Source organism: Lepus europaeus, chromosome 13 (assembly GCF_033115175.1).
Source record: "Lepus europaeus isolate LE1 chromosome 13, mLepTim1.pri, whole genome shotgun sequence".
In the NCBI taxonomy this organism is placed as follows: Eukaryota; Metazoa; Chordata; class Mammalia; order Lagomorpha; family Leporidae; genus Lepus; species Lepus europaeus.
The window spans coordinates 69,302,706-69,326,042 of NC_084839.1; the positions used below are offsets into that span (position 1 = coordinate 69,302,706).

Genomic DNA, 23,337 nt, shown 5'->3' on the forward strand with positions numbered 1-23,337 from the left:
GAAATGGAGAGAGAGAGAGAGAAACTGAGAAAAAAGCTTGGTTCCTTTACCTCGGTGCTGCTTTCTTCCTTACTCCTTTTTCTTTACCAAGATGGGGGCTATAGTGCTCTCTTCTCATTGGCTGGATTTTCCTCAGGTGACGATTCTAGCCCCACCCACCAGTTTCCCACCCCGGGTCCTAATCCCTGGGAGTATAATTGACAGACGGGCGGGCGTGGGCGGGCGCCGGATGTGACGTCCCCGGAAGCTCCGAGTGTCATCCGCGAGGAAAGGTGGGGAAGGGTCCCGGGACTGTGGTAGGACAGGGTCTCCGAGCCTGGTCGGACTGCGGAGGGGAGCGGCCGCCGTGAGTGTGGGGCCTGCGGCCTTCTCCTCCCCCGCGTCGCCCGTCCCGCCTGCCACCGCAGTGCCGCTGACGGCCCCAGTGCCCGCGGGCTGGCGCCCGCCCGGCCAGGCCCAGGGTCCCCCCGCCTACTGCATCCGAAAACCTTGGCTGATTTTGCCCGTGGTTGGCAACGTGGGTTTGAGTGCCTTGGAGAAGGGCGCCGCGAGCAGTTGTCGACCGCTCCCCCTCTACCGTATACGCCCCCTCCGCTCTTTCCTGCTACTTCCTCTCGCCTCCGCTTCCTGGTATCTCCCCTCAGTCCTTATTGGCGGATGCCGCCTGTACTATTTGGGGTGTCGCTCGACCCCGTCGTACCCGGCCTCGGCAGGGCGTCCTGTCGGCAGACACAAGTGCCTCTCCCGCGAGGTACTGCGGTGCAGCGCCCATCCTGTGCTTCGAGTCACTCTTCGGAGCTTTATGGGAGATGGAATGCCTCTGCATCCCCTGGCAGTCCCCACAGTTTGTGTGCTATTAATGAGGGCGTTTTAGAAGGGGAAGCTTTGTAGACCAAGTGTGACCCGAATATTGACGAGATCTGAAGAGACAAGTGACCTGGAGAACAGCATCTTTGAGGAAGGGCTGGAATAGAAAACAGTAGCAAGACAAATGGAACAAGTGTGAGGCTTTCTGGGCAGGTTGGAATCCTGAATGAGGCAGAGCCTGTGTGGGGGAGCAGTAAGGTAGAAGATAGGAGACACACGATGGGGCAGTTGACATGGGGCCTCGGGTTCTAAAATGAATTCTACAGCTTGTGTGTGACAGAGCCTGCTAGTTAGGGTGTACTGCAAAGCAGTGTACTTCAAATACCCAGATTCCTTTTGGAGACTCTGCAGAGTGTGGATATCTGGTTGGAATTTTAAATGTGATTCCAACAGCAATATCTAGAAAGACTGGGGAGGGAAAACTGACAGATTAGATGGTTTTGTTTTGTGCTCTTTTGTTATTCAAAGAAGGCTTAGTCTTGAATAAATTGTTCTTTTCAAGATCTAAATTCCTTGCCATGATAATGATGAATTGTTTATAGAGTGCTTGGAATAATGGTTTAATGATGATTGTGAATGTTCACTCCCAGACCATATTTGTGCTCAGATATGAAAAAGTACACCACAGAAAATGTCAGTTATTCTCCAATTAAATTAAAATGACCAAACCGGAAACAAGTTAATGATCTTCATGAAAGTTCACTACAGGTACCCTACCATCCAGATGGTAGTGCATAGCCAGAAAGAGAAATGACCAAAAAAATATGGTATTGTCTCTACTCTTACAGTGCTGTAGGCAGGGCCACTAATGACAGAATGAAGGGTGGAACTGAACCCTTTATTGCCTATTATCATTACACTTTTTGTACTTTGTAATTATGGCACAGGGTTTATGGGTGTTGAGTCTGCCAGTTCTCATTGTTATCTGGGCTTCTTTGAGAGTCTCGGCCTTCTTGTAGGAAAGAGACCTTAGCTGACAGGTGCCACAGCATATAGTTATATTTTTTTTTTTCTTGTTTTCTTCTTTAAGTAGAGATTTGGGAGATGAACACATTGTGTGCTGCACTACTGGGATCATGGGGGCCATTGGGTTGATGCCATCTGTTTTATTCTTTTCTATCTTAGAACATCTTCGTCCTAATGTCTGACCATGGAGATGTGAGCCTCCCACCCGAAGAGCGGGTGAGGGCTCTCTCCCAGCTGGGGAGTGCAGTGGAGGTGAATGAAGACATCCCACCCCGTCGGTACTTCCGCTCTGGAGTTGAGATTATCCGAATGGCATCCATTTACTCTGAGGAAGGCAACATTGAACATGCCTTCATCCTCTATAACAAGTATATCACGTAAGACACCTACAGTTTCCTTTTCTGCTGACTGATGCCTCCTCACTTACTCTGCTCATAGTTGCTAAAACTGGAGAGCTTCACAACATCATCCGTATTAATCATTTTTGCTGGCAGCTCCTACATATTGACTGTCCTTGCCATTCAGAGACATGAGTACTGAAGGTGTTGTTTTCATGACTCAGTGATTTCATGAGTAAGAGACTTGGCTCGTTGGCCTGTGCCCACATGGCCCAGCTGTTAGACAAAAGAGTTGGTGGTAAAACCAGACATGTTATGTATTGAAGAATGATTTTGCTGTCCTTTCTCTATTAAGACAGCCAATCAGAGGCCAGCAGAGCCAAAATTCCTTGCCTCTACTTATTTTGTAGCAATTGGAGAGATATAGGAAAAAGCTTCTCTTCTTGACCCTTACCATAATCATGCAGATCATCAGATAAATTATTGACCACCTACAATTTGTGTGGCTCATCAGAACGAGACCTTTCTCTTGAGTTGCTTATCATCTTAGGGTAGGCAGCATAAATAGAAGGTTTCAGTCCTGTAACAGGGATCAAAGTCCGAGTGACAATGAATAAAGTGTAATGAAGCAATCGAATAATGTTAAAGGTCTTACATATCATTTCTAATGTTGTTTGTTCAGAATCAGGACCCACAGTTTGTGTGGTTCTTACTAGTTTATAGGATATTTCATCTGCAGAATTTCATTTGGTCTTAACAGTTTTGTGTGCACTGAGTAAGGCACACCATTCCCTCTTTCTACGTGGGAGGAAACAAGCTCCAGATTTAGTAATATGCTCATGTTCTGCAGTTTCAAAGGACAAAATCCAGGCTTCATAACTCCTAATTCAGGATTCATGCTATAACATAAGTTATTTTTGTTTTCCATTTGGTAATGTTCTCTGAGTTGAGGATGGTCCTTTGAGATCACCATCATGAGCCACACTGACTAATTTTTCATTGTTTTAAGTTACTTTTCTTGATTAACATATACATATGACTCAGAATTCAGAAGGCACAAAAAGTATAAAGTCATGTGCTGCTTATCAGCATTTCGGTCAACAACAGACCCCATATACGACACCAGTCCCATAAGATTCAAATGGAGCTGAAACATTCCTATGGCCCAAAAACATCATGGCTGTCCTAACCTCCTAGGGCAGCGCATTGCTCATGTGTTTGTGGTGATGCTGGCATAAATAAACCTGCATTGCCAGTATATAATTATGTACATTTCGTAATACTTGGTCATGATAACAAATGACTATTGCTGGTTTATATGCTTACTGTATTGCATTTTTTTTGGTTTTTTAAATATTTATATGAGAGAGAAAAAGAAACGGGCAGATTGCAAAAGGAAGCTCCCATCCACTGGTTCACTCCCCCAAATGCTTCTGGCTGAAGCCAGAAACCAGAAACTCAATCTAGATATCCCATGAGGGTTGGCAGGAAACCAATCACTTGATCTAGCACTGCTGACTCCCAGAGTCTGCATTAGCAGAAAGCTGGAGTCAGGAGCCAGAGGCAGGTATTGAACCCAGGTATTATGATGTGGGACAAGGGCATCTGAACCACTAGCCTAATCACCTGCACCTGTACTATATTTTCATATACAAAGTGTATGGTAAAACAGTACACCTCTGAGCCGGCACTGTGGCATCCCATATGGGTGCCAGTTCAAGTCCCGGCTGCTCCACTTCCAATCCAGCTCCCTGCTGTGGCCTGGAAAGGCAGTAGAAGATGGCCCAAGTCTTTGGGTCCCTGCACCCACATGGGAGACCTGGAAGAAGTTCCTGGCTCCTGGCTTTGGATCAGCACAATTCTGGCCATTGCAGCCATCTGGGGAGTGAAGCAGAGGATGGAAGACCTCTCTCTCTTTCTCTCTCTGCCTCTGGCTCTCTGTAATTATGCCTTTCAAATAAATAAATAAATCTTTTAAAGAAATAAAAAACAGTATACCTCCTACATCTGTGTTTACCAGGTCTCTTGATTATATCAAGAGGCCGCATTGAGCAACTGATCCATACCATGTAGATTTGTGTAAGGGTACTTTATGATGTTCACACAACAATGAAATCACATACTAATACATTTCTTAAAAGATATCATTATTGGCCGGCGCCGTGGCTCACTTGGCTAATCCTCCACCTGTGGCACTGGCACCCCAGGTTCTAATCCTGGTTGGGGTGCTGGGTACTAGTCCTGGTTGCTCCTCTTCCAGTCCAGCTCTCTGCTGTGGCCCAGGAAGGCAGTGGAGGATGGCCCAAGTGCTTGGGCCCTGCACCCGCATGGGAGACCGGGAGGAAGTACCTAGCTCCTGGCTTTGGATCGGCACAGCATCGGCTATAGCGGCCATTTGGGGGGTGAACCAACGGAAGGAAGACCTTTCTCTCTGTCTCTCTCTCACTGTCTATAACTCTACCTGTCAAAAAAAAAAAAAAAAAAGAAAAGAAAGAAAGAAAGAAAGCCTTCCCCATCTAGGCAGATGGGCCCCTTACTGCACACTCTGGGGCACAGCATACTGCTTCATAACATCCATTAAAAAATATATATATATCACCATGCAATATGTGACTATTTGTAGTGAAAAACCAAGTCTCTTTCCCCTCCCTAGGCAATCACTCTCATTATTTTCTTACATTTCCTCTCAGGGATGACATATGCTATCAATTATATCACTTAAAGTGTTTGACCACACACACCTATAGACCAGGATTTCTCAACTTAAGCACGAATTGCTCTTTTTTTTAATATTTATTTATTTATATGAGAGGCAGAGTTGCAGACAACGGAAGAGACAGAGAGGGGTCTTCCATCTGCTGGTTCACTCCCCAGATGGCTACAACAGCCAGGGCTGGGCTAGGCTGAAGCCAGAAGCCAGGAACTTCTTCTGGGTCTCCCATGGGGATACAGGAGCCCAAGCACTTGGGCCATCTTCCATTGCTTTCCCAGGCCATTAGCAGAGAGCTGGATCAGAAGAGGAGCAGCCAGGACACGAACTGGCACCCATATGGGATGCCCGCACCTCAGGCAGAGGCTTAATCTGCTGTCACAGCATCGGCCTCATGAATTGCTCTTTTGTTCTGAATAATTGTTTGTTGTAGGAGCTATTCCATGCAATGTAGGATGTTTAGTAGTATCCCTGACTGCCCCGAGCTGCGACTAGTACCCTCCCTCCCTGAACTGTGATGACCAACAATATCTCCAGAAGTTACCTAACATTCTCTGAGGTGCAAAATTGCCCCTGGTTGAGAACCAGTGCTCAAAAGAAAGGTACATGCAAGAGTGGACTGCCTAGAATTCATACTGTAATTTTAGAATGTGGAAGAGGGACTGTTACTGTCTCTTTAAAGATTTATTTGTTTGAAAGGAAGAGGGAGGGAGAAAGAGAGATATCTTCCATCTACTGGTTCACTTCTCGAATGTCTGCAAGAACTGGATCTAGACCATGCTGAAGCCAGGAACCGGGAACTCGATCCTGGTTTCCCATACGAGTGGCAGAGGCCTACTTGGCCCACTTGGGCCATCTTCTGCCTTTTCACACACATTAGTAAGAAATTGAATCAGAAGCAGACCAGCTAGAATTTGAACCAATGCTCCAGTATGGGATGCCACTGTTGCAAGCCACAACTTAACCTGCTACATCACAATTTTTAAGTTTAGAAATATTACCTACTTTCTGAAAGATCCTTCAATCCATTAATGCCTTCATATCATGTCGTGTGATCTTGGTGTTAATAAGGTTTAATATAATTGCACTTCTGCTGCTCCTTGGCATTACAAATTTTTCATTCCTAGACACAAAATCCATTTTCCTAAGTAGTTTCTGCTGTCCTCTTTATATACTGTATGCTAGTAGAAATAGTATTCTTGTATATTTCCAGGTATCTGATAAATCATTTTCTCAGAATGAAATCCAGTGGTACAATTTCTTTGGAGAATTACCAATTGAGAAAGTTCCATAGAATCATGGGATCACCTTACCAGGTATTTTCTGAAGGACCTTCTGGGTCCTTGTTGCCCCACATAGAAAATGTTTCCAGGGTAAGGGCCACATTCATTCAACAAATATATATTGAATACCCCTGCTATGTACGTGACACTCATTCGGTACTGGATACGCAGTGATGAATGAAGTGGTCTCTGCCCGTACGGATTCCTTTCCAGGTATGGGAACATAAACAGATAAGAAGACAGATAAAGTAACAAAGTAAGAAAAATGCTGTGAAGGCTACCAAGGGAGTGCTGTGACGGAGAATAACCAGGGTTGTGTAATTAAATAGAGTAGTCGGGGTAAGGTCTCTCTGAGAAGGTAAGAGTCACTCAGGAGACTTGAAGGATGCAGTAGAGCTGGTCATTCCAAGAGCATGGGTCAGAGCATTTACAACATAGGGAACTGTGTGTGCAGAGGCTCTTAGGTAGGAGAGAACTTAGCATGTTCTGGCCATTGACCCATCACTGTGTTTGAAGTGTAGCAAGCGAGGAGGGAGAACGACTCCAGATGAGGGTTAGAGAGGCAGGAGAGGCTGGATCATACAGGGATTTAAGGGCATGCTGAGGAGTTTGCAGCTGATCTTGGGAGTAGTAGAAAGCCGTAGAAAAGTTTTAAGTGAGCCTGTGACCTACACTTTCTCATCCGTCTAAAATATAAACCCTGGCTATTGTGTGGTAAATGGCAGCAGGAGTTAAGAGAAGGCAGAGACTAGTGAGGAAATGGAATTCAAGGGGGGAGGCTGAGGGCTTGAGGGGTGGCAGCCCAGAGAGAAGCAGAAGGTCTTGGTATTTGGCAGTAAAGTCCCTGGAACATACTGCCATAGTTCGGGAAAGCAAGTGGTACTGAAGTTGACCTTGGGTTTCAATCTTAACCAACTTAAGGTTGTGGTAGTCCATTTAGAGACATGGGGAGTGTTAGGTCAAAAAGGAGTTGGGTAGGGAAGACAGCCAAGAGTTCAGGGATAAGTTTTTTTGACATGTTAAAGTTCAAGATGCCTATGAGATATTCAAGTAAAGATGTCACCTAGAAGCTTGAGTGACCAGTCTGAGCTCAGAGGAAGGTCTAGGTTGGGAACACAAACGAAGACTCCTCAACATACAGATGGTTCTGATACTGTGAGAATGGCTGAGACCTAATGAAGAGTTTCTTTCTTTCTTTCTTTCTTTCTTTCTTTCTTTCTTTCTTTCTTTCTTTCTCTCTCTCTCTCTCTCTCTCTCTCTCTCTTTCTTTCTTTCTTTCTTTCTTTTTTTAAGATTTATTTATTAAAGCAGAACTACAGAGAAGCAGAGGCAAAGAGAGAAAGAAAGAGAGACAGATCTTCCATCCACTGGTTCACTCCCCAAATGGCTGCACTGGCTGGAGCTGGGCTAATCCAAAGGCAGGAGCCAGGACCTTCTTCCAGGTCTCCCACATGGGTACAGGGGCCCATCTTCTACTGCTCTCCCAGGCCATAGCAGAGAGCTGGATCAGAAGTGAAGCAGCTGGGTCTCCAACTGGCACCCATATGGGATGCTGTCACTGAAAGTGGTGGCTTTACCCACTAAGCCACAGCCCTGGCCCCAGGAGTTTCTTAATCTGAAGTCTAGGAGCCTCACAGGGCTTTACTGGTAGAATTCAGGAGGCTCCATGAACTTGAATGAGAACCCCTCTTTTTTTTTTATTTAGCTAATCTCTGACTGAAATTTGATGTTTCCTTCAATTTTTTTAATATAGGCCTCAAACTACAATAGAATAGTAATATTTGTAATTTTTTCACCAATAGAAATCAAGATATTTTTGTCACAGTATAATTATTGCTGAGATCGCAAACTAGCATCTATACTTATCACTGCTTCAGAATTAAAGTATAAAACTATGAGATTCATGACTAGATCCTGTTACTCAGTGCTTTAATAAATATGTTAGGGGCTGGCATTGTGGTACAGCGATGCTGGCCTCCCATATGGATGCCAGTGGCTGCTCCACTTCCAATCCAGCTCCTTGCTAATGCACCTGGGAAAGCAGCAGATGGCCCAAGTTTTTGGGCCCCTGCCACCTCTGTATAAGACCTGAATGAAGCTGGCTCCTGTCTTTAGTCTGGCCCAGCACCAGCCATTTGTCCATTTAGGGGGTGAACTAGCAGATGGAAGATTTCTCTCTCTTTCTCTCTCTCTCTCTGTAACTCTGCCTTTCAAATAAATAAATCTGTTTAAAAAATGAATGTATTAATAAAGAACACATTAATAAAGGAGCACATATCACAATTTTTTAATATTTTGAAAGCTACATGTAAGGGTACTCTGAAAAGTTTGTGGAAAAATGTAATTAAGAGATTAGTTGATTTCAATGAAAATAATTCTGAAATCCATGCCTAGTTTTTTCATAGTACGTTTTCCTTTAGAAAAAAAAAAAGATTTATTTTATTTATTTGAAAGAGTTACAGAGAGAGGTAGAGAAAGAGAGAGAGGTCTTCCATCTGCTGGTTCACTCCCCAGATGGCTGCAGTGGTTGTAACTGTGCCAATCTGAAGCCAGGAGGAGCCAGGAGCTTCCTCTAGGTCTCTCACGTGGGTGCAGGGGCCCAAGGACTTGGGCCATCTTCTACTGTTTTCCCAGGCATTAGCAGAGAGCTGGATCAGAAGAGGAGCAGCCAGGACTAGAACCGGCGCCCACATGGGATGCCAGCGCTTCAGGCCAGAGCTTTAACCTGCTGAGCCACAGTGCTAGCCCCCATAGTACATGTTTTCCATGAAATTTTTAAAACATTTTTTAAATTATTTATTTATTTGAAAGGGCATAGTGACAAGGGGCAACAGTAAGATCTTCCATTCTGTTGGTTCACTCCCCAAATGCCTGTGACAGCCAGGGCCAGGCCAGGCCAAAGTCAGGAGCCAGGAATTCCATCCAGGTCTCCCACATGGATGGCAGGAACCCAAGTACTTGGGCCACCATTTGCTGCCTCCCAGGTATATTCACAGGAAGCTGGATCAGAAATAGTGTGGAGTAGCTGGGACTCCAACCAGGCCCTCTGATATGGGATGTAGGCATCCCAAGCAACAGCTTAACCCACTACGCTACAATGCTTACCCCTTCTATGAACTTTTCGAAGTCTCATCAGTAAAATTGGATTCCTTTATAACCCTTTGTACTTTATATTATACCTTTAAAAGAATTTATGAGAAAGGGTACATAGGCTTCACCAGATACTGGAAGGATCTATGGCATGCCACTGGATGAAGAACCCTTGAAAATGAGACTCTAGAATGAGAAGAGAGGGAGCCTAGGACTGACTGTGTGCTGTGTTTGGTTAGTGGAGAGACGGCTATCAGAGGAGACTTTGCAGGACGGTTGGAAAGGCAGGAGGAAACCTAGGGAGGAGTGGTGGTAGGGCCCAAAAGAGGCCAGTGTTTGAAGAAGGAGAGTGTCAGATGAGCAAAGATAGAAGAATGTCCTCTGGGCTTGGTAACATCATCTCACTGGTGATCTTGGTAACCAATTTCACAAAAAGGATTGAAAAGACACTAGAATGGAGGGGGCAGGAGGGTGAATGGGCAATGAGAGCAGGGGCAGTGAGTATAGACCAGAAGTTAACAAACTTTTGCTATAAAGGCCAGAGAGTTAACATTTTTTGACTGCAGGTCACCTGATCATCACAATTTCTTCTCTGTAGTTTGAGAGTAATCACAGATAGTATGTCAGTGAACAAGTGTGGCTGCTTCTAGTGAAATTGGATTTGCCAAACCAGATGACTACTGGGTTTGGCACACCAGCCATAGTTTGCCAAGTGCTGAAGTAGACAACTTCTTGGAGAAGTTTGGATAGAAAGGAAAGTTGAAAGATGGGGAAATAGTTGAAGGGGTTGAGGAGTGTGTGGATGTATGAGACTTGTGTGTGTATGTACTTTAAGATGGGATATCCTTTTGGTTGGTGTTGTAGTCCAGCAGGTTAGGCCCATGCCTGCAACTCTGGGCTCCTATAAGGATACCTGTTCATGTCCTAGCTGCTCTACTTCCCATCCATCTCCCTGCTGATGTGCCTGGGAAAGCAAATGTTTGGGTCCCTGCAAACATGTGGTAGAGTTGGATGAATCTCTTGGTTCTTGGCTTTGACCTGGCCCAGCCCTGGGTGTTGCAGCTGAACCAGTAGGTGGAATATCTCTGTGTGTATATGTGTATGTGTGTCTCACCCTCTCTCTGTAACTCTGCCTTTCAGTAAATAAAATAAATCTTAAAAAGATAGGAGATTCTAGGGCATGTCTGCAGAGAAAAAGGGGCCTGTGGAGGAGCTCCAGATGATTCAAAGAAAGATAGCGAGTTTAACTGTAGCAAGAAATTCTGGAGAAGGCAATAGGAAAGAGTATTAAGAGAACGCAGATGCTTATGAAGTTGATTTTTTACTGTGACTTGGTTTTACTTTGCATGACATGAATATCAGTGTTAACTGTAAGACTGGTCTGGGGAAATCTGCCCTGAAAAAGTTGTGCCATTTATGGGATCACTCAATGTGATGGACTAGGCCCAGAGGCTTGGTAGGGGAAGTGGGCTGGGGGCAGATTTAGCAGCTCACTTTATTAGTTAGATTAGGGGTTTAATTTGGGACTTCATTGGGTTGGCTTGACCTAAAACAATAAATATAGGAACCTCCGTTTTTCTTGCAGCTGCTTTCAAGACCCTGATTCTGCGCCAGCGCCGCGGCTCACTAGGCTAATCCTCCGCCTGCGGCACCGGCACTCTGGGTTCTAGTCCCGGTCAGGGCACCAGATTCTGTCCCGGTTGCTCCTCTTTCAGTCCAGCTCTCTGCTGTGGCCCGGGAGTGCAGTGGAGGATGGCCCAAGTGCTTGGGCCCTGCACCCGCATGGGAGACCGGGAAGAAGCACCTGGCTCCTGGCTTTGGATCGCGCGCTGGCCGTAGCGGCCATTTTGGGGGGTGAACCAACGGAAGGAAGACCTTTCTCTCTGTCTCTTTCACTAACTCTGCCTGTCAAAAATAAATAAATAAATAAAAGATCCTGATTCTGATTTGCCAAGCTGACAAGTGCGGGAGTTGCAAAGAAGTTCTAGATCAGTGATTCCTAGCCTATTTTCTAACATATTTTACTTGGTAGATTTCTAGCAGTAACAGCAGCTCACTTTGCTGGTTACTACAGCTGAGGAGAAAACAGGGATGGGGGGGAGGGCATCTACCTCACTCCTTGTCTGCCTCCTCTACTACTGAGAGTCATTGTTTGAGACCTTTTGTGGATACTTTAATTCAGATTTTAAAGGGCATGTTTGTTCTATTTCCTGGAGCAGTTCTGGCATCTTAATGATCTCAAGCATATTTCCCCCTCACTGGTTTCTGTGCTGTAGGAATGCTTTGCCTTTTGCAGACCCCAGTATAGAAGAAAGAGCTTCAGCATATTAAATAAGTACATATTTTCATGATGAGCACAGACAATAAACCCGGCAGTGGATTCTTTCACAGCTTTTTATGGTCATCAACTAGGCTACGCAGATGGGAGTTGCAGAGTATTCAGGCAACTCCTGCTATGTGGGCCTCCCGTAACACAGGCCCTCCTGCAGATGAACTGGCACCTGTAAATGTCTGCTGGGATGGGAGTTCATAAACCAAGGAAGGCTTCATCTTTGATCATGCTTTGATGATTGGAAGAAATGAGATGAGGATCCTTAATACATCCATGTTATACAATTTCTGCTTGGCTTTTTAAATTGTTTCATGCAAAATTTACACTTGTTCATGATAAATATTTTTTAAAGGAAAACACTATGTGGAAGATACTAAGGCAAAAAGAAAATGCCCATTCACAATAAGTGACCGTTGTTAGAATTCTTGTGGGTACAAGACAGTGTTTCCTCGTATGTATCCTTAAAGCATGAGTGGGTTTATGTGATGAGTTCTGTTCTACAACTTGCTTCTTGGTAGTCTCTTTTCCATAGTAGGACGTACTGAGCTATCTCACTCTTTCTCAGGGCTCTTCCTTCTGCCTGGAATAGTTTTATCCCCAGATCTTCCGTGCCTCACTGCCTTGTAGTTCTTACTCAAATGCCACCTTCTCAGCGATACCTTCCTTAGCTGCTTCATCTAAAATGTCAGCCCTTCCCGATTACTGACTTTGTTTCTTGTCTGTGAAGGGCAGTCTGTGGGGTGGGGAGGAGTTTTTGACCCCAAAGCAGATGATCAACAAATATTTGTCAAATGCATCCACAAATGGTTACATGCTTCACATTTCAGTAGACCAAAATTTATTAATCCCCTATGGATGGATATTTAGGTAATTTTTTTTCTGTTTTCCCTGTTTTTATGAACAATGCTATACTGAATAGTTTTACATGTGTGCCTTTGTATTGTTGGATGATCTCCAGGGTAAATTCCCTCAGGTAGAATTGTGAATTTAGAAGAAACATATGGGGTATCTTCAAAAAATTCATGGAAAATGTATGTTATCAAAAAACACTGCATGGATTTCAAATTTTTACACCAAAATAAGTATCTTTTAACTGCATTTCCATGAACTCTTTGAAGCCCCCCCTCATATATTTTAAATTTTAAATTATTGTTTCCCATATTTTCCTTCCGCTAAGAAAAGAAGACATATCAATTGATAATCCTGCTACCAGTATATAAGGACACCCATTTCCGGACACCCTTGCCTAAACTAGGTTTAATCAACCTGTTTACCAATCTGATGGGTGAAAATTCCATCTCATCTTAATTTGAGTTGCTTTCAGTAGGAGTGAAACTATATACCAGTTTGTATATTTACTCACCTTTTGTGTTCTTTCCTATTCCTCTCTCTTCTTTTTCAATTGTTCTATTGGTTATTTTGCTTGTGTTTTTCTTTATTTGCTTTGGTACATTTCCTCTTTCTGGGCTGCAACCAGATATACCCCCAGAGAACAGTATACATCTGGGCCACTGCTATTCTATGCCTAGGAACTTTCTAGCCCTGGTGTTAGTATCTTCATCTCATTCTTGCGCACATGTTTTGTTGGTTGATAGAAATAGTCATATAAGATGGGGCTGGCGTTGGGCCACTCCCCTTCTGACCCAGCTCCCTGCTAATGTGCCTGGGAAAGCAGTGGAAAGTGCCCCCCCTCCATCAAAAATGGGCCGGCGCCGTGGCTCACTTGGTTAATCCTCCGCCTGTGGCGCCGGCATCCCATATGGGTGCCGGGTTCTAGTCCCAGTTGCTCTTCTTCCAGTCCCGCTCTCTGTTGTGGCCCGGGGAAGGCAGTGGAGGATGGCCCAAGTGCTTGGGCCCCTGCACCTGCATGGGAGACCAGGAGGAAGCACCTGGCTCCTGGCTTCGGATCGGTGCAGTGCCAGCCATAGCGGCACTCTCTCTCTCACTGTCTATAACTCTACCTGTCAAAAAAGAAAGGAAGGAAGGGAGGAAGGAAGGAAGGAAGCAAGCAAGCAAGCAAGCAAGCCAGCCCCAAGTCCTTGGGCTGCTGCCACCTATGTGGGAGCCTGGGAAGAAACTCTTGGCTCCTGGCTTTGTGCTGGGAGTGAACCAGCATATAGAAGATTGATCTCTCTCTCCCTTTCTGTCTCTCTCTCTCTCTCTTTCTGTAACTCTGCCATTCTAATAAATAAATAAATCTTAAAAAAAGTTCACACAAGCAGAGAGCAGAGGTTGGCTATGGGCAGGCACTATGTTCCGTACTTTATTTTTCTCTGTTTCAGTGTCATTATAACCATATCAGGGAGTACTGGTTTGCCTGTATCTATATCACTTATATACATGAAGAAACTGCAGGGTAGTGAGATTGACTTACCCAAGTTCATGCAGCTAGGAAGTTGTAAAGCCAGGCCTTGAATCCAGGCAGGTGACTCCACAGTCTGCCCTCCTAACCACTAAGCTCTGTTATTCCCAGCCTGAGTAATGGGTTATGTTGTTCATCATGTTTTCAAGAGGGCTTTCTACCCTATGTCCCCATTCAGAAAATTGAAGTTGCTGAAACAAAGCAAAGGTATTCTTGTACAAGTCTGGGAATCTTCTCTTCACTTATAAACTGGATCTCATTACTTGGTTGAAAGTCAAAGTCACATAAAAAGGTATACGGTGAAATGATTTAACCCCCTCTTGGCTCATCCAGCTCTATTTTTCTACCTTATACTTCTGTTAGTTTTTATGTGTACTTATCTTTATATACTCACAAGCAGTAAAAGTATATATGAAGGTACTTCAAAAAGATCATGGAAAATCGAATTTAAAGATAAGTTTCAGGGCAGGTGTTTAGCCTAGTGGTTAGGACACCACATCTCACGTTGGAGTGACTGAGTTTGATACCCGGCTCCTTTCCTGACTCTGGTTTCTTGCTGATGAGGATCCTGAGAGGCAGCAGTGATGGTTCAAGTGGTTGGGTTCCTGCTACCTTCATGGGAGACCTGGATTGAGTTCCCAGCCCAACCCTGTCCCAGCTGGCATTTGGGGATAGAGCCAGTAGATGGAGCTCTCTGTCTGTCTGTCTGTCTGTCTCTGCCTTTCAAATAAGCAGGTAATAATACATGCTTAATTTTGATGCAAAAAAACTTTGAATAGTTTTTTCATTATATTCATTTACTGTGAACTTCTTGAAGATCCTACATGGGAATGGATTCTAAAATTTTTTTGCACCAAAATAAACTCATGTTTTAAATCCGTTTTCCATGAATTGTGTATATATATACATATACATATATAACCTTTCTTACACATAAAATAACATACTATATACACTTCACACTTTCTTTTTTTCTCTCAACTCATCCAAAGGTTATAAGCCCTTTTCATTCATCAGATATTTATTGAGAGAGCCTCTTTATACAAGACACTGTGCTGGCTTTGGGGGAATATACAAAGAAACATGAAACAACCATTCGGCTGCAGGAAGATTACAGTCTAGTTCTGTAATGAGAACATAAGGTACTTAAAGTGTGGTGTTTGTACAGTGCACTGCTTTCTTGGCTGATTGAAGCTTCAATGTCAAGCACGTTCAGCCTGGTGAAGGTGGTAAATATACACCATGGTCTGTGGGGCCAAGGTGAGAGAGCTGCTGAAGTCTACGGCTCCAGAATACAAGAACGAGGTCTCATTTAATCCGAGTGTCTTCTTTCAGACTTTGTGGTTTGAATAAATCAATCTGTACTTGTTTTAAATATAGCCTTCAAGGGAAGAGTTTTATATCTTTTTCATGAACCCAAAGGGAAGATTTTTAGAACCATTTTGATTTTAGAATTCATCTGTGCCTGAGGAGTCTGGTCAAGTTGGATTGAAATGAAATTTTTATGTGCTTAATATAGAACTGGCAGAGGAGAGCTTATCTCTAGAGGGTTTGCTGTGGTGGGGAGGAGGAGGATCTTCCTCTTTTTTCCTGAGTGAGGCTGCCTCCTCCATTTATTCCTACCCCATGGGCAGAAAGTGGGAAAGTTAGTTTATTCCAACTACAGTAGAGCCATGGGCAAGCTGGCCTCAATTTATTGGTTTTAGTTCCCAGTTTCTGTGTATTACAACTTAATTCTATTAAAAGTCATCTTTGTTCAGAGCCCCTCCCCAGACCCTGACATTGCAGGAGTGTGTGAAGGCAGTGTGGTGTGGTGGTTAAAAAAGTCCTGCTAGTGTTGAAAGCTGAATCTACCACTTTCTTGCTGTGACAAGTTACTGGACTTCTGTTTGTTTCCACTGTCCCTAAGTAAATATCATAAATTTAAGAGGCTTGTAAATTGATTCACTTTATTTTCCCCAAGGACACGAACTAAAAGAAAAAAATCCAGTATCTTATGTTTGTTTATACCTGAGCACTTTCCATCAAAGATCATAATGCATGCTGCACATGTAATATATATGTATTACATACATATAAAACATGTACTATCTGTGTTATTTAAAATTTATTTATTTATTTGAAAAGACAGAGTTACAGAGAGAGGGAGGAGAGAGAGAATGATCTTCTATTCATTAATTCACTCCCCAAATGGCTGCAATGGCTAGGGCTGGGTTCAAGTATATGGGTGCAGGGGCTCAAGTGCTTGGATCATTTACTGCTGCTTTCCCAGGTACATTAACAAGGAACTAGATCAGAAGCAGAGCAGCCAGGACTTGAACTGGTGCCCATGTGGGATGCCAGCGTGGCAGGCAGTAGGTTACCTGCTGCACCACAATGCTGACCCCAGTATCTGTGCATTTCTATACTTGGTATGATGCAAAGGAATATTCTTCTTTGAAGGACTGTGAATCCCCAAAAATAAAAGCCAAATTTAAAGGCCATGTTGGGGTTAGGAATAATAATGATTTCCTCTTAGCTTCTTGCACATGCCTGCCAAACTGCTCTCTGAAAAATATTTTGTGATTTAGGTCTTTTCCTTGAAAACCTGTCATGTCACAACAGTACATTTTTGGGCACAGGATAGGCTTTTTTTTTTTTTTTTTTTTTTTTTTTGCCATCCTTTTTGCTGTAGGAGTCTGGTGCTTGCGGCCACATGCCTGGTTTGGGAAGAGATGCCTAGGGAATGTGGCTAGGGAACGTGGCCTGCCTGGCTTCTCTCCCTCCCCATTCCTCTGGAAGCTCTTAATGCAGTCGCTGCAGGATAAAGGAGGTGCATTGCTGCAGGGTTTGTGGGCATTTGGACATTTTCTTTGCTTCATATCCAATTTGATCTATTCCCATAGACTCTTTATTGAGAAACTACCAAAGCATCGAGATTACAAATCAGCTGTCATTCCTGAAAAGAAAGACACGGTAAAGGTGAGTCTGTGTTTCATTATCACCCATTGAAAAGCTTCAAAGCAGCACAGACTAACTTCAAGTTAAAAGTACAGAGGGTCCTCAAAAAGTCCATCAATGCATATTATAAAAAAGATGCATGGATTTAAACACTTTTTGCATGTAAATAAGCTTAGTTCCCTTTTCCATGAACTTTTTGAAGTACCCTTGTAGTAGTCTCTGTACTTGAGCATTAAATCTTATGATAGGAGACAAGGCCATTTTGCCAGAACAGCTGTGAAACAGCAAATATGGGGCAGTACTGAGTGCTGTGTTTTTTATTCTAAAAATCATTTTTAGAAACATTATTGCCATTGCCAACTTGACTTAAGTCTTCTTTTTACCTTCTTGCTAACTTAGCTGGCATCGTTCTAACTCTCAGTTTTTCTGTTTTGTATCTCAGAAATTAAAGGAGATTGCATTTCCCAAAGCAGAAGAACTGAAGGCTGAGCTGCTAAAACGATACACCAAAGAATATACAGAATATAATGAGGAAAAGGTCAGTATATAGCATCAAAGAAGAAAATTATTATTTTTTTTTAGGCTGTGTCCTGGGACTGTAATATATTTCAACACTGGCATTTTGGGGCAAATGCCAGTAACTTGAGAAAGTAGAAGACCAGCATTTAGGCTGAGAATTCTAACACAGATTTAATCTGCTTGTCCAGAGAAGGTGACTGGAGGGACAAAACATCTATTACCTGTCTGTTGTACTCAGAGAACCTCAAGAACACTGAAAGTCTCACCAAAACATAGATTTTTAAATCAAAGAATTTGGGAATTCATTCACATTTGGGTACACCTGAAGGTATTTGTAATCACTGAGTTTTCAAGCCATTTCAGGTGTTCTTGTTAAGAAGCGTCTTAAAGCATGTGGGGAAACTCCCAGGGCTCTGCCAGTGACCCTGTGTCAGATCTGAATGCAAACTGCAAACACTTCCACATTACCTTCTAGCTGTCTGCTGGGCGTTGTTCTCAATTCTTTTTTTTTTTTTTTTTTAAGATTTATTTGTTTATTATTTGAAAGGCAGAGTTACAGAGAGGCAGAGGCAGAGAGAGAGAAAGGTCTTCCATTGAGTGGTTCACTCCCCAAATGGCCACAATGGCCGGAGCTATGCCGATCCAAAGCCAGGAGCCAGCAGCACCTTCCAGGTCTCCCACGTGGTTGCAGGGATCCAAGGACTTGGGCCGTCTTCTACTGCTTTCCCAGGCCGTAGCAGAGAGCTGGATCAGAAATGGAGCATCCCATATGGGATGCCGGCACTGCAGGCAGCAGCTTTACCTGCTATGCGACAGCACCAGCCTCTGTTCTCAATTCTGATGTGAAAAATAGCAGAAGAGTGATAAGGCATATACTTTCTATTGTTTTAAAGATCTATGTATATACTTTTTTGAAAAGCAGAGTGACAGAGATCTTCCCTCTACTGGTTCACTCCCCAAATACCTGCAACAGCCAGGGCTAGGCTAGACAAAAGCCAGGAGCCAAGAATTCCATTCCATTCAGGTCCCCCATGTGGATGACATAAACTTAAGCACTGGGGCCATCATCATTACCAGCCAGGCACATTAGCAGGAAGCTGGGTCAGAAGTGCAGAGCACAATCGGACTTGCCCCAAATGGTGGAGTTAGAAACGTGCCAGGGGATTCCAACACAATCCCATCAAGGTGGCATGTACCAATGCCATCTCACTAGTCCAAGTGATCAACTTCAGTTCACAGTTGATCACACTGATAGGTCTAAGAGTCAAAGGGATCACACAAACAAGACTAGTGTCTACTAATACTAACTGATAGAATCAAAAAGGGAGAAAACGATCCAACATGGGAAGCGGGATACACAGCAGACTCATAAAATGGCAGATGTCCTAAATAGTACTCTGGCCTCAGAATCAGCCCTTAAGGCATTCGGATCTGGCTGAAGAGCCCATGAGAGTATTTTAGGCATGGAAAGCCAAGACACTCTGGGAAAAAAAAAAAAAAAAAAGAAGACCTAAATGAAAGATCTCTGCGAGTGAGATCCCAGTGGAAAGAACGGGGCCATCAAAGAAGGAGGTACCTTTCTCTGAAGTGAGAAGAAAACTTTGACTTTGACTATGACCCTGTCGGAATAAGATCAAAGTCAGCGAACCCAAAAGGCTTCCATAGCCTTGGCAACTCATGACTAGGGCCTAGGGAGATTACTGACGCCATAAACAAGAGTGTCAAATTGTTAAGTCAACAACAGGAGTCACTATGTACTTACGTCTCATGTGGGAGCTGTCCTTAATGTATTGTCCAATGTGAAGTAATGCTATAACTAGTACTGAAACAGTATTTTTACACTTTGTGTTTCTGTGTGGGTGCAAACTGATGAAATTTTTACTTAGTATATACTGAATTGATCTTCTGTATATAAAGATAATTGAAAATGAAAAAAAAACTTAGTTTTAAATTGGAAATTGCATAGAAAATTAATTTTTAAAAAAATATCATGTAGGATCTCTGTCCTTAATGTGCTGTACATTGTGATTTAATGCTATAACTAGTACTCCAACAGTATTTTTCACTTTGTGTTGCTATGTGGGGGCAAACTGTTGAAATCTTTACTTAATATATACTGAACTGATCTTCTGTATATAAAGAGAATTGAAAATGAATCTTGGTGTGAATAGAAGGGGAGAGGGAGCAGGAAAGGGGAGGGTTGCGGGTGGGAGGGAAGTTATGGGGGGGGGGGGGGAAGCCATTGTAATCCATAAGCTGTACTTTGGAAATTTATATTCATTAAATAAAAGTTAAAAAAAAAAAGAAGAAATGCGGAGCAGCCAGAACTCAAACCAGGTACTCTAAGATGGGATGCAGGTATCCAAAACAGTAACTTCACTCACTGTTCCATGCCACCTACCCTGAGGAATGTATTTCTAAGGCACAGAGTAAGAGAAAACTTTAAGGAAGGAGGGCATTCTAGATGCTCTTCAGCTTACAATGGGATTGTGTTTTGATAAACTCATTGTAAGCTGAAAATATCATAAGCTGAAAATGCATTTAATACACCTAACTTACCAAAGAACATAGCTTAGCAACAGAGTCCATTGTAGAGTATTTACTGTTACCCATGTGATGGTAGGGCTGATTGGGACCTGCAGCTGCGGCTACTGCCTAGCATCACAAAGAAAATCATGCCACACACTGCTAATCCGAGAAAAGCTCGCAACTCAAAGTGTGGTTTCTCCTGAATGTGTATCACTTTTACACCATTGTGAAGTCATAAAATCTTAAGTCCAGCTATTGTTAAGTCAGTGGTTGTCTATACCTAATATTTCTTGTTAAAGTGTCACTCTGTTGAACTGATCACTAGAAAAAACTTCATTTGCTGTTAAAATTCACTAAAGGCCCTCAAGACAGCAGGTAAACATTTGGATTTGATTCCATTTTATAGTCTTCCCCAGGATACAGAATATATACATGGCACAACTGGAGAGGAAAACTATGCGTGATAGAGGTAAGGGATACGGAAAATAAATTGCATTGAGATCAGTAAAGAAGAAAATTGGTAGAGTCATAGGAAGACACTAAAAGGGTTGAGACTTTAACTGTCCTAAAGATAGGTGTGCAGCAGCTGGATAGAAAGGAGTGGTGACTCGATCCCATGGCTAAAGATGTCCTGAGGGGAGCAGGAATTCTGTGTTGGGAAATCAGACTGGGGCAGAAGTACATTTTAGAAGTCTGCCTGCTGAAAAACCTTGTTGCCCCTGAGGTGTGAAGTTGCTTGAGGTGTAAAGTCACCTGAGGTGTGAAGTGTTAGCCTAAATATTTTTCTTCCTTTGTAGAAGAAGGAAGCAGAGGAATTTGCCCGGAATATGGCCATCCAGCAAGAGCTGGAAAAGGAGAGACAGAGGGTAGCACAACAGAAGCAGCAACAACTGGAACAGGAACAGTTCCATGCCTTTGAGGAGATGATTCGGAACCAGGAGCTGGAAAAAGAACGACTGAAAATCGTACAGGAGTTTGGGAAGGTGGACCCTGGCTTAGGGGGTCCGCTGGTGCCTGACTTGGAAGGGCCTCCTGTAGCTGTGTTCCCCACCTCACCTGTCTCACCCACGCCGCCTCCAGACTGTAACACTGCTGTAAGGCCAGCGAAGCCACCTGTGGTGGACCGGTCCTTGAAGCCTGGAGCACTGAGCAACTCAGAAAGTAGTGAGTTTTCCATTTGCTGATTTCCTCTTCCCTCTCTTTTGCAGCCAGAGTATCATTCTGGGGGATTCAGGCTAAGAGTACCTTAATGATTTTTAGGCTTAGGTCAGAGAGACCCATTTGATAAGTATTGCCATATTGTGTCCTATCACACTGGTTGCTTATAAAGTGGTCTTTTCTTAAACCATATAATTTGCCCAGGGCCAGATTGATTTTCTGAAGACTAATACTATCCTTAAAGGTCAGATCCTCCACTTTTGAGAATTATATAGAGATTTAAAATGTCCAGTGAATTAGAGACCAATGTTGGCCTTTTTGAAAAATAATTTTGAAATTTGTAGTATGACTACAATTCAACAACTGACTTTTAAAATGTAAAAAAGGGCTACCACACTCTGCTTGCACTGAAAGCCTTCCTTATCTTTAAGATTAGTTAAGGGAAACATTTCCATATAGTTGGTGATAAATCAGTCTAGCCATAAAAACTATGGACAGGCTTTCTTTTTCCCCCCAACAACCAGAAATGTGAGAAAATAACAATAGGGTTACAATAGTGAGTATCCTTGATCATTAGATTAAATGTAGGGGGCTAGGAATCAACTTTCAGGTAGTCGTTTCCAGAAGTCAGCTTTGCAGGTGATCCATTTACAAGTATGAGTGAGAAGGAGGCGGGGGCTGTGGTCTGAAGTCTCCCCTTTAGGACTCCTCCCATTTAGTCAGCAGGCTTACCTCCCACTGTTCTTTCCGCCTAGTCTGTGCGCTGAGGAAACAGAACTGTCATGCACCCACAACATTCCCTGGACCATCTTATCCAGAGAGATTTATGAACATTTGCCTTCTGCCTGGAATCTTCTTTCTGTTTTGCTGCCTCCCTTGTTTTCCTTGAAGTCTGATTCTCCTCTCTTCAGTCAGATTAGTTCCATTCTTCTTAAAACTCCCAGAACTCTTTTTATCTCTAATGCAATTTAGGTCATTCACCTGATAGCATCATCATTAGTCAAGAAATAGATTTTAACTTCTTCCAAGGTAAGGCTTGAGTCTCACTCATATTTGTATTCCCAGTGGGCTGAGCAGTGTCTCCTTGGTATGTACGTAGTAATGGTTATTGAATTGAAAGGAAATCACTGTACCAAGCCTTAATTTGTAATTCTTAGACACTGTCTGTGTGACTGTGTGTCTCCTGGTCCAACTTTGCTACCTCTCCAGCAATTCAGATCTCGCTGTTGAATGTACAAAAGTAGAACATCTTTTTTTTACATTTTTTTAATATGAAAATATGACTGTGAAAGACATTTCCTAACTTTAACTTGCTGGCTGTCTCAAGGCATCTCTGTGGCATTCAAGAACAGAGTTCATTCTTGACATCATGTGTAAAGCTTTCTGAACAGCTTCATGCATTTTGTGAAGGACCAGACTGTGGGATTTTGTTGTTGTTGTTCTGTTTTGGCATTTTGACTTTCTTCTAAAAAAGAAAGTTCAAAAGCAAATAACTATCCAAATTATTTTCCATTTTCAAGAATATATCCTGGTGTAGTTCTTTGAAAGTCACTCTGATATTCTTACCTGAGATGAAAGAAAGATTTAAAATAAAAATAAAAGTTCAGTTGAGTAGGGAGGTTATTTTTTAATCCTTTGTATTATAATTCTTGACTATTTATCTATAATATAATGTATCAAAAATATTTTTTAAAGAAATAGTTCACCCTTGTCTTAGCTTGAGTAATTAAAGTTACCTTTTCTTGAAGTTCCAGGAGCATCAACTCAGGGCTGGGGCTGTGGCTTAGCAAGTAAAGCTGCCATCTGCAGTGCCAGAATCCCATATGGACGCTGGTTCGAGTCCGGGCTGCTCCACTTCCAATCCAGCTTTCCGCTTTGGCCTGGGAAAACAGTAGAAGATGGCCCAAATCCTTGGGCCTCTACATCCATGTGGAAGACCTGGAAGAAGCTCTAGGCTCCTGGCTTCGGATCGGCCCAGCTCTGGCCTTTGTGGCCATTTAGAGAGTGAACCAGTAGATGGAAGACCTCTACCTCTTTCTGTATCTGCCTCTGCCTCTGTAACTCTGCCTTTCAAATAAATAAGGAAATCTTTATATACATATATATATATATATATATATACACACACACATGCATATATATATATACACACACACACACCCTCTTTGAAAGGGAGATTGCACCAACTTCTTAAAAAAAAAAAAAAAGAACGTTAGCTCAAAAGTATTACGTCTCATCTAACC

General features: G+C 43.0%; 1 protein-coding gene across 2 annotated transcripts in view; it reads left to right on the plus strand.

Moving 5' to 3' along the window:
• Positions 1–204: 204 nt before the first annotated feature.
• Positions 205–23,337, plus strand: part of STAMBP (STAM binding protein) — a 41,971-nt gene continuing 18,838 nt past the window's right edge. The window contains exons 1-5 of one of the 2 annotated variants that reach the window (XM_062209666.1): positions 205–272; positions 1,993–2,210; positions 16,834–16,909; positions 17,331–17,426; positions 20,734–21,100. In XM_062209666.1, coding sequence (XP_062065650.1) covers positions 2,008–2,210; positions 16,834–16,909; positions 17,331–17,426; positions 20,734–21,100 — 742 coding nt within the window. In that variant the 5' untranslated portion in view covers positions 205–272; positions 1,993–2,007. Of the gene's footprint in view, positions 273–325; positions 347–1,992; positions 2,211–16,833; positions 16,910–17,330; positions 17,427–20,733; positions 21,101–23,337 lie in introns of those variants that run through there. The other variant, XM_062209667.1, reaches the window with a different exon arrangement.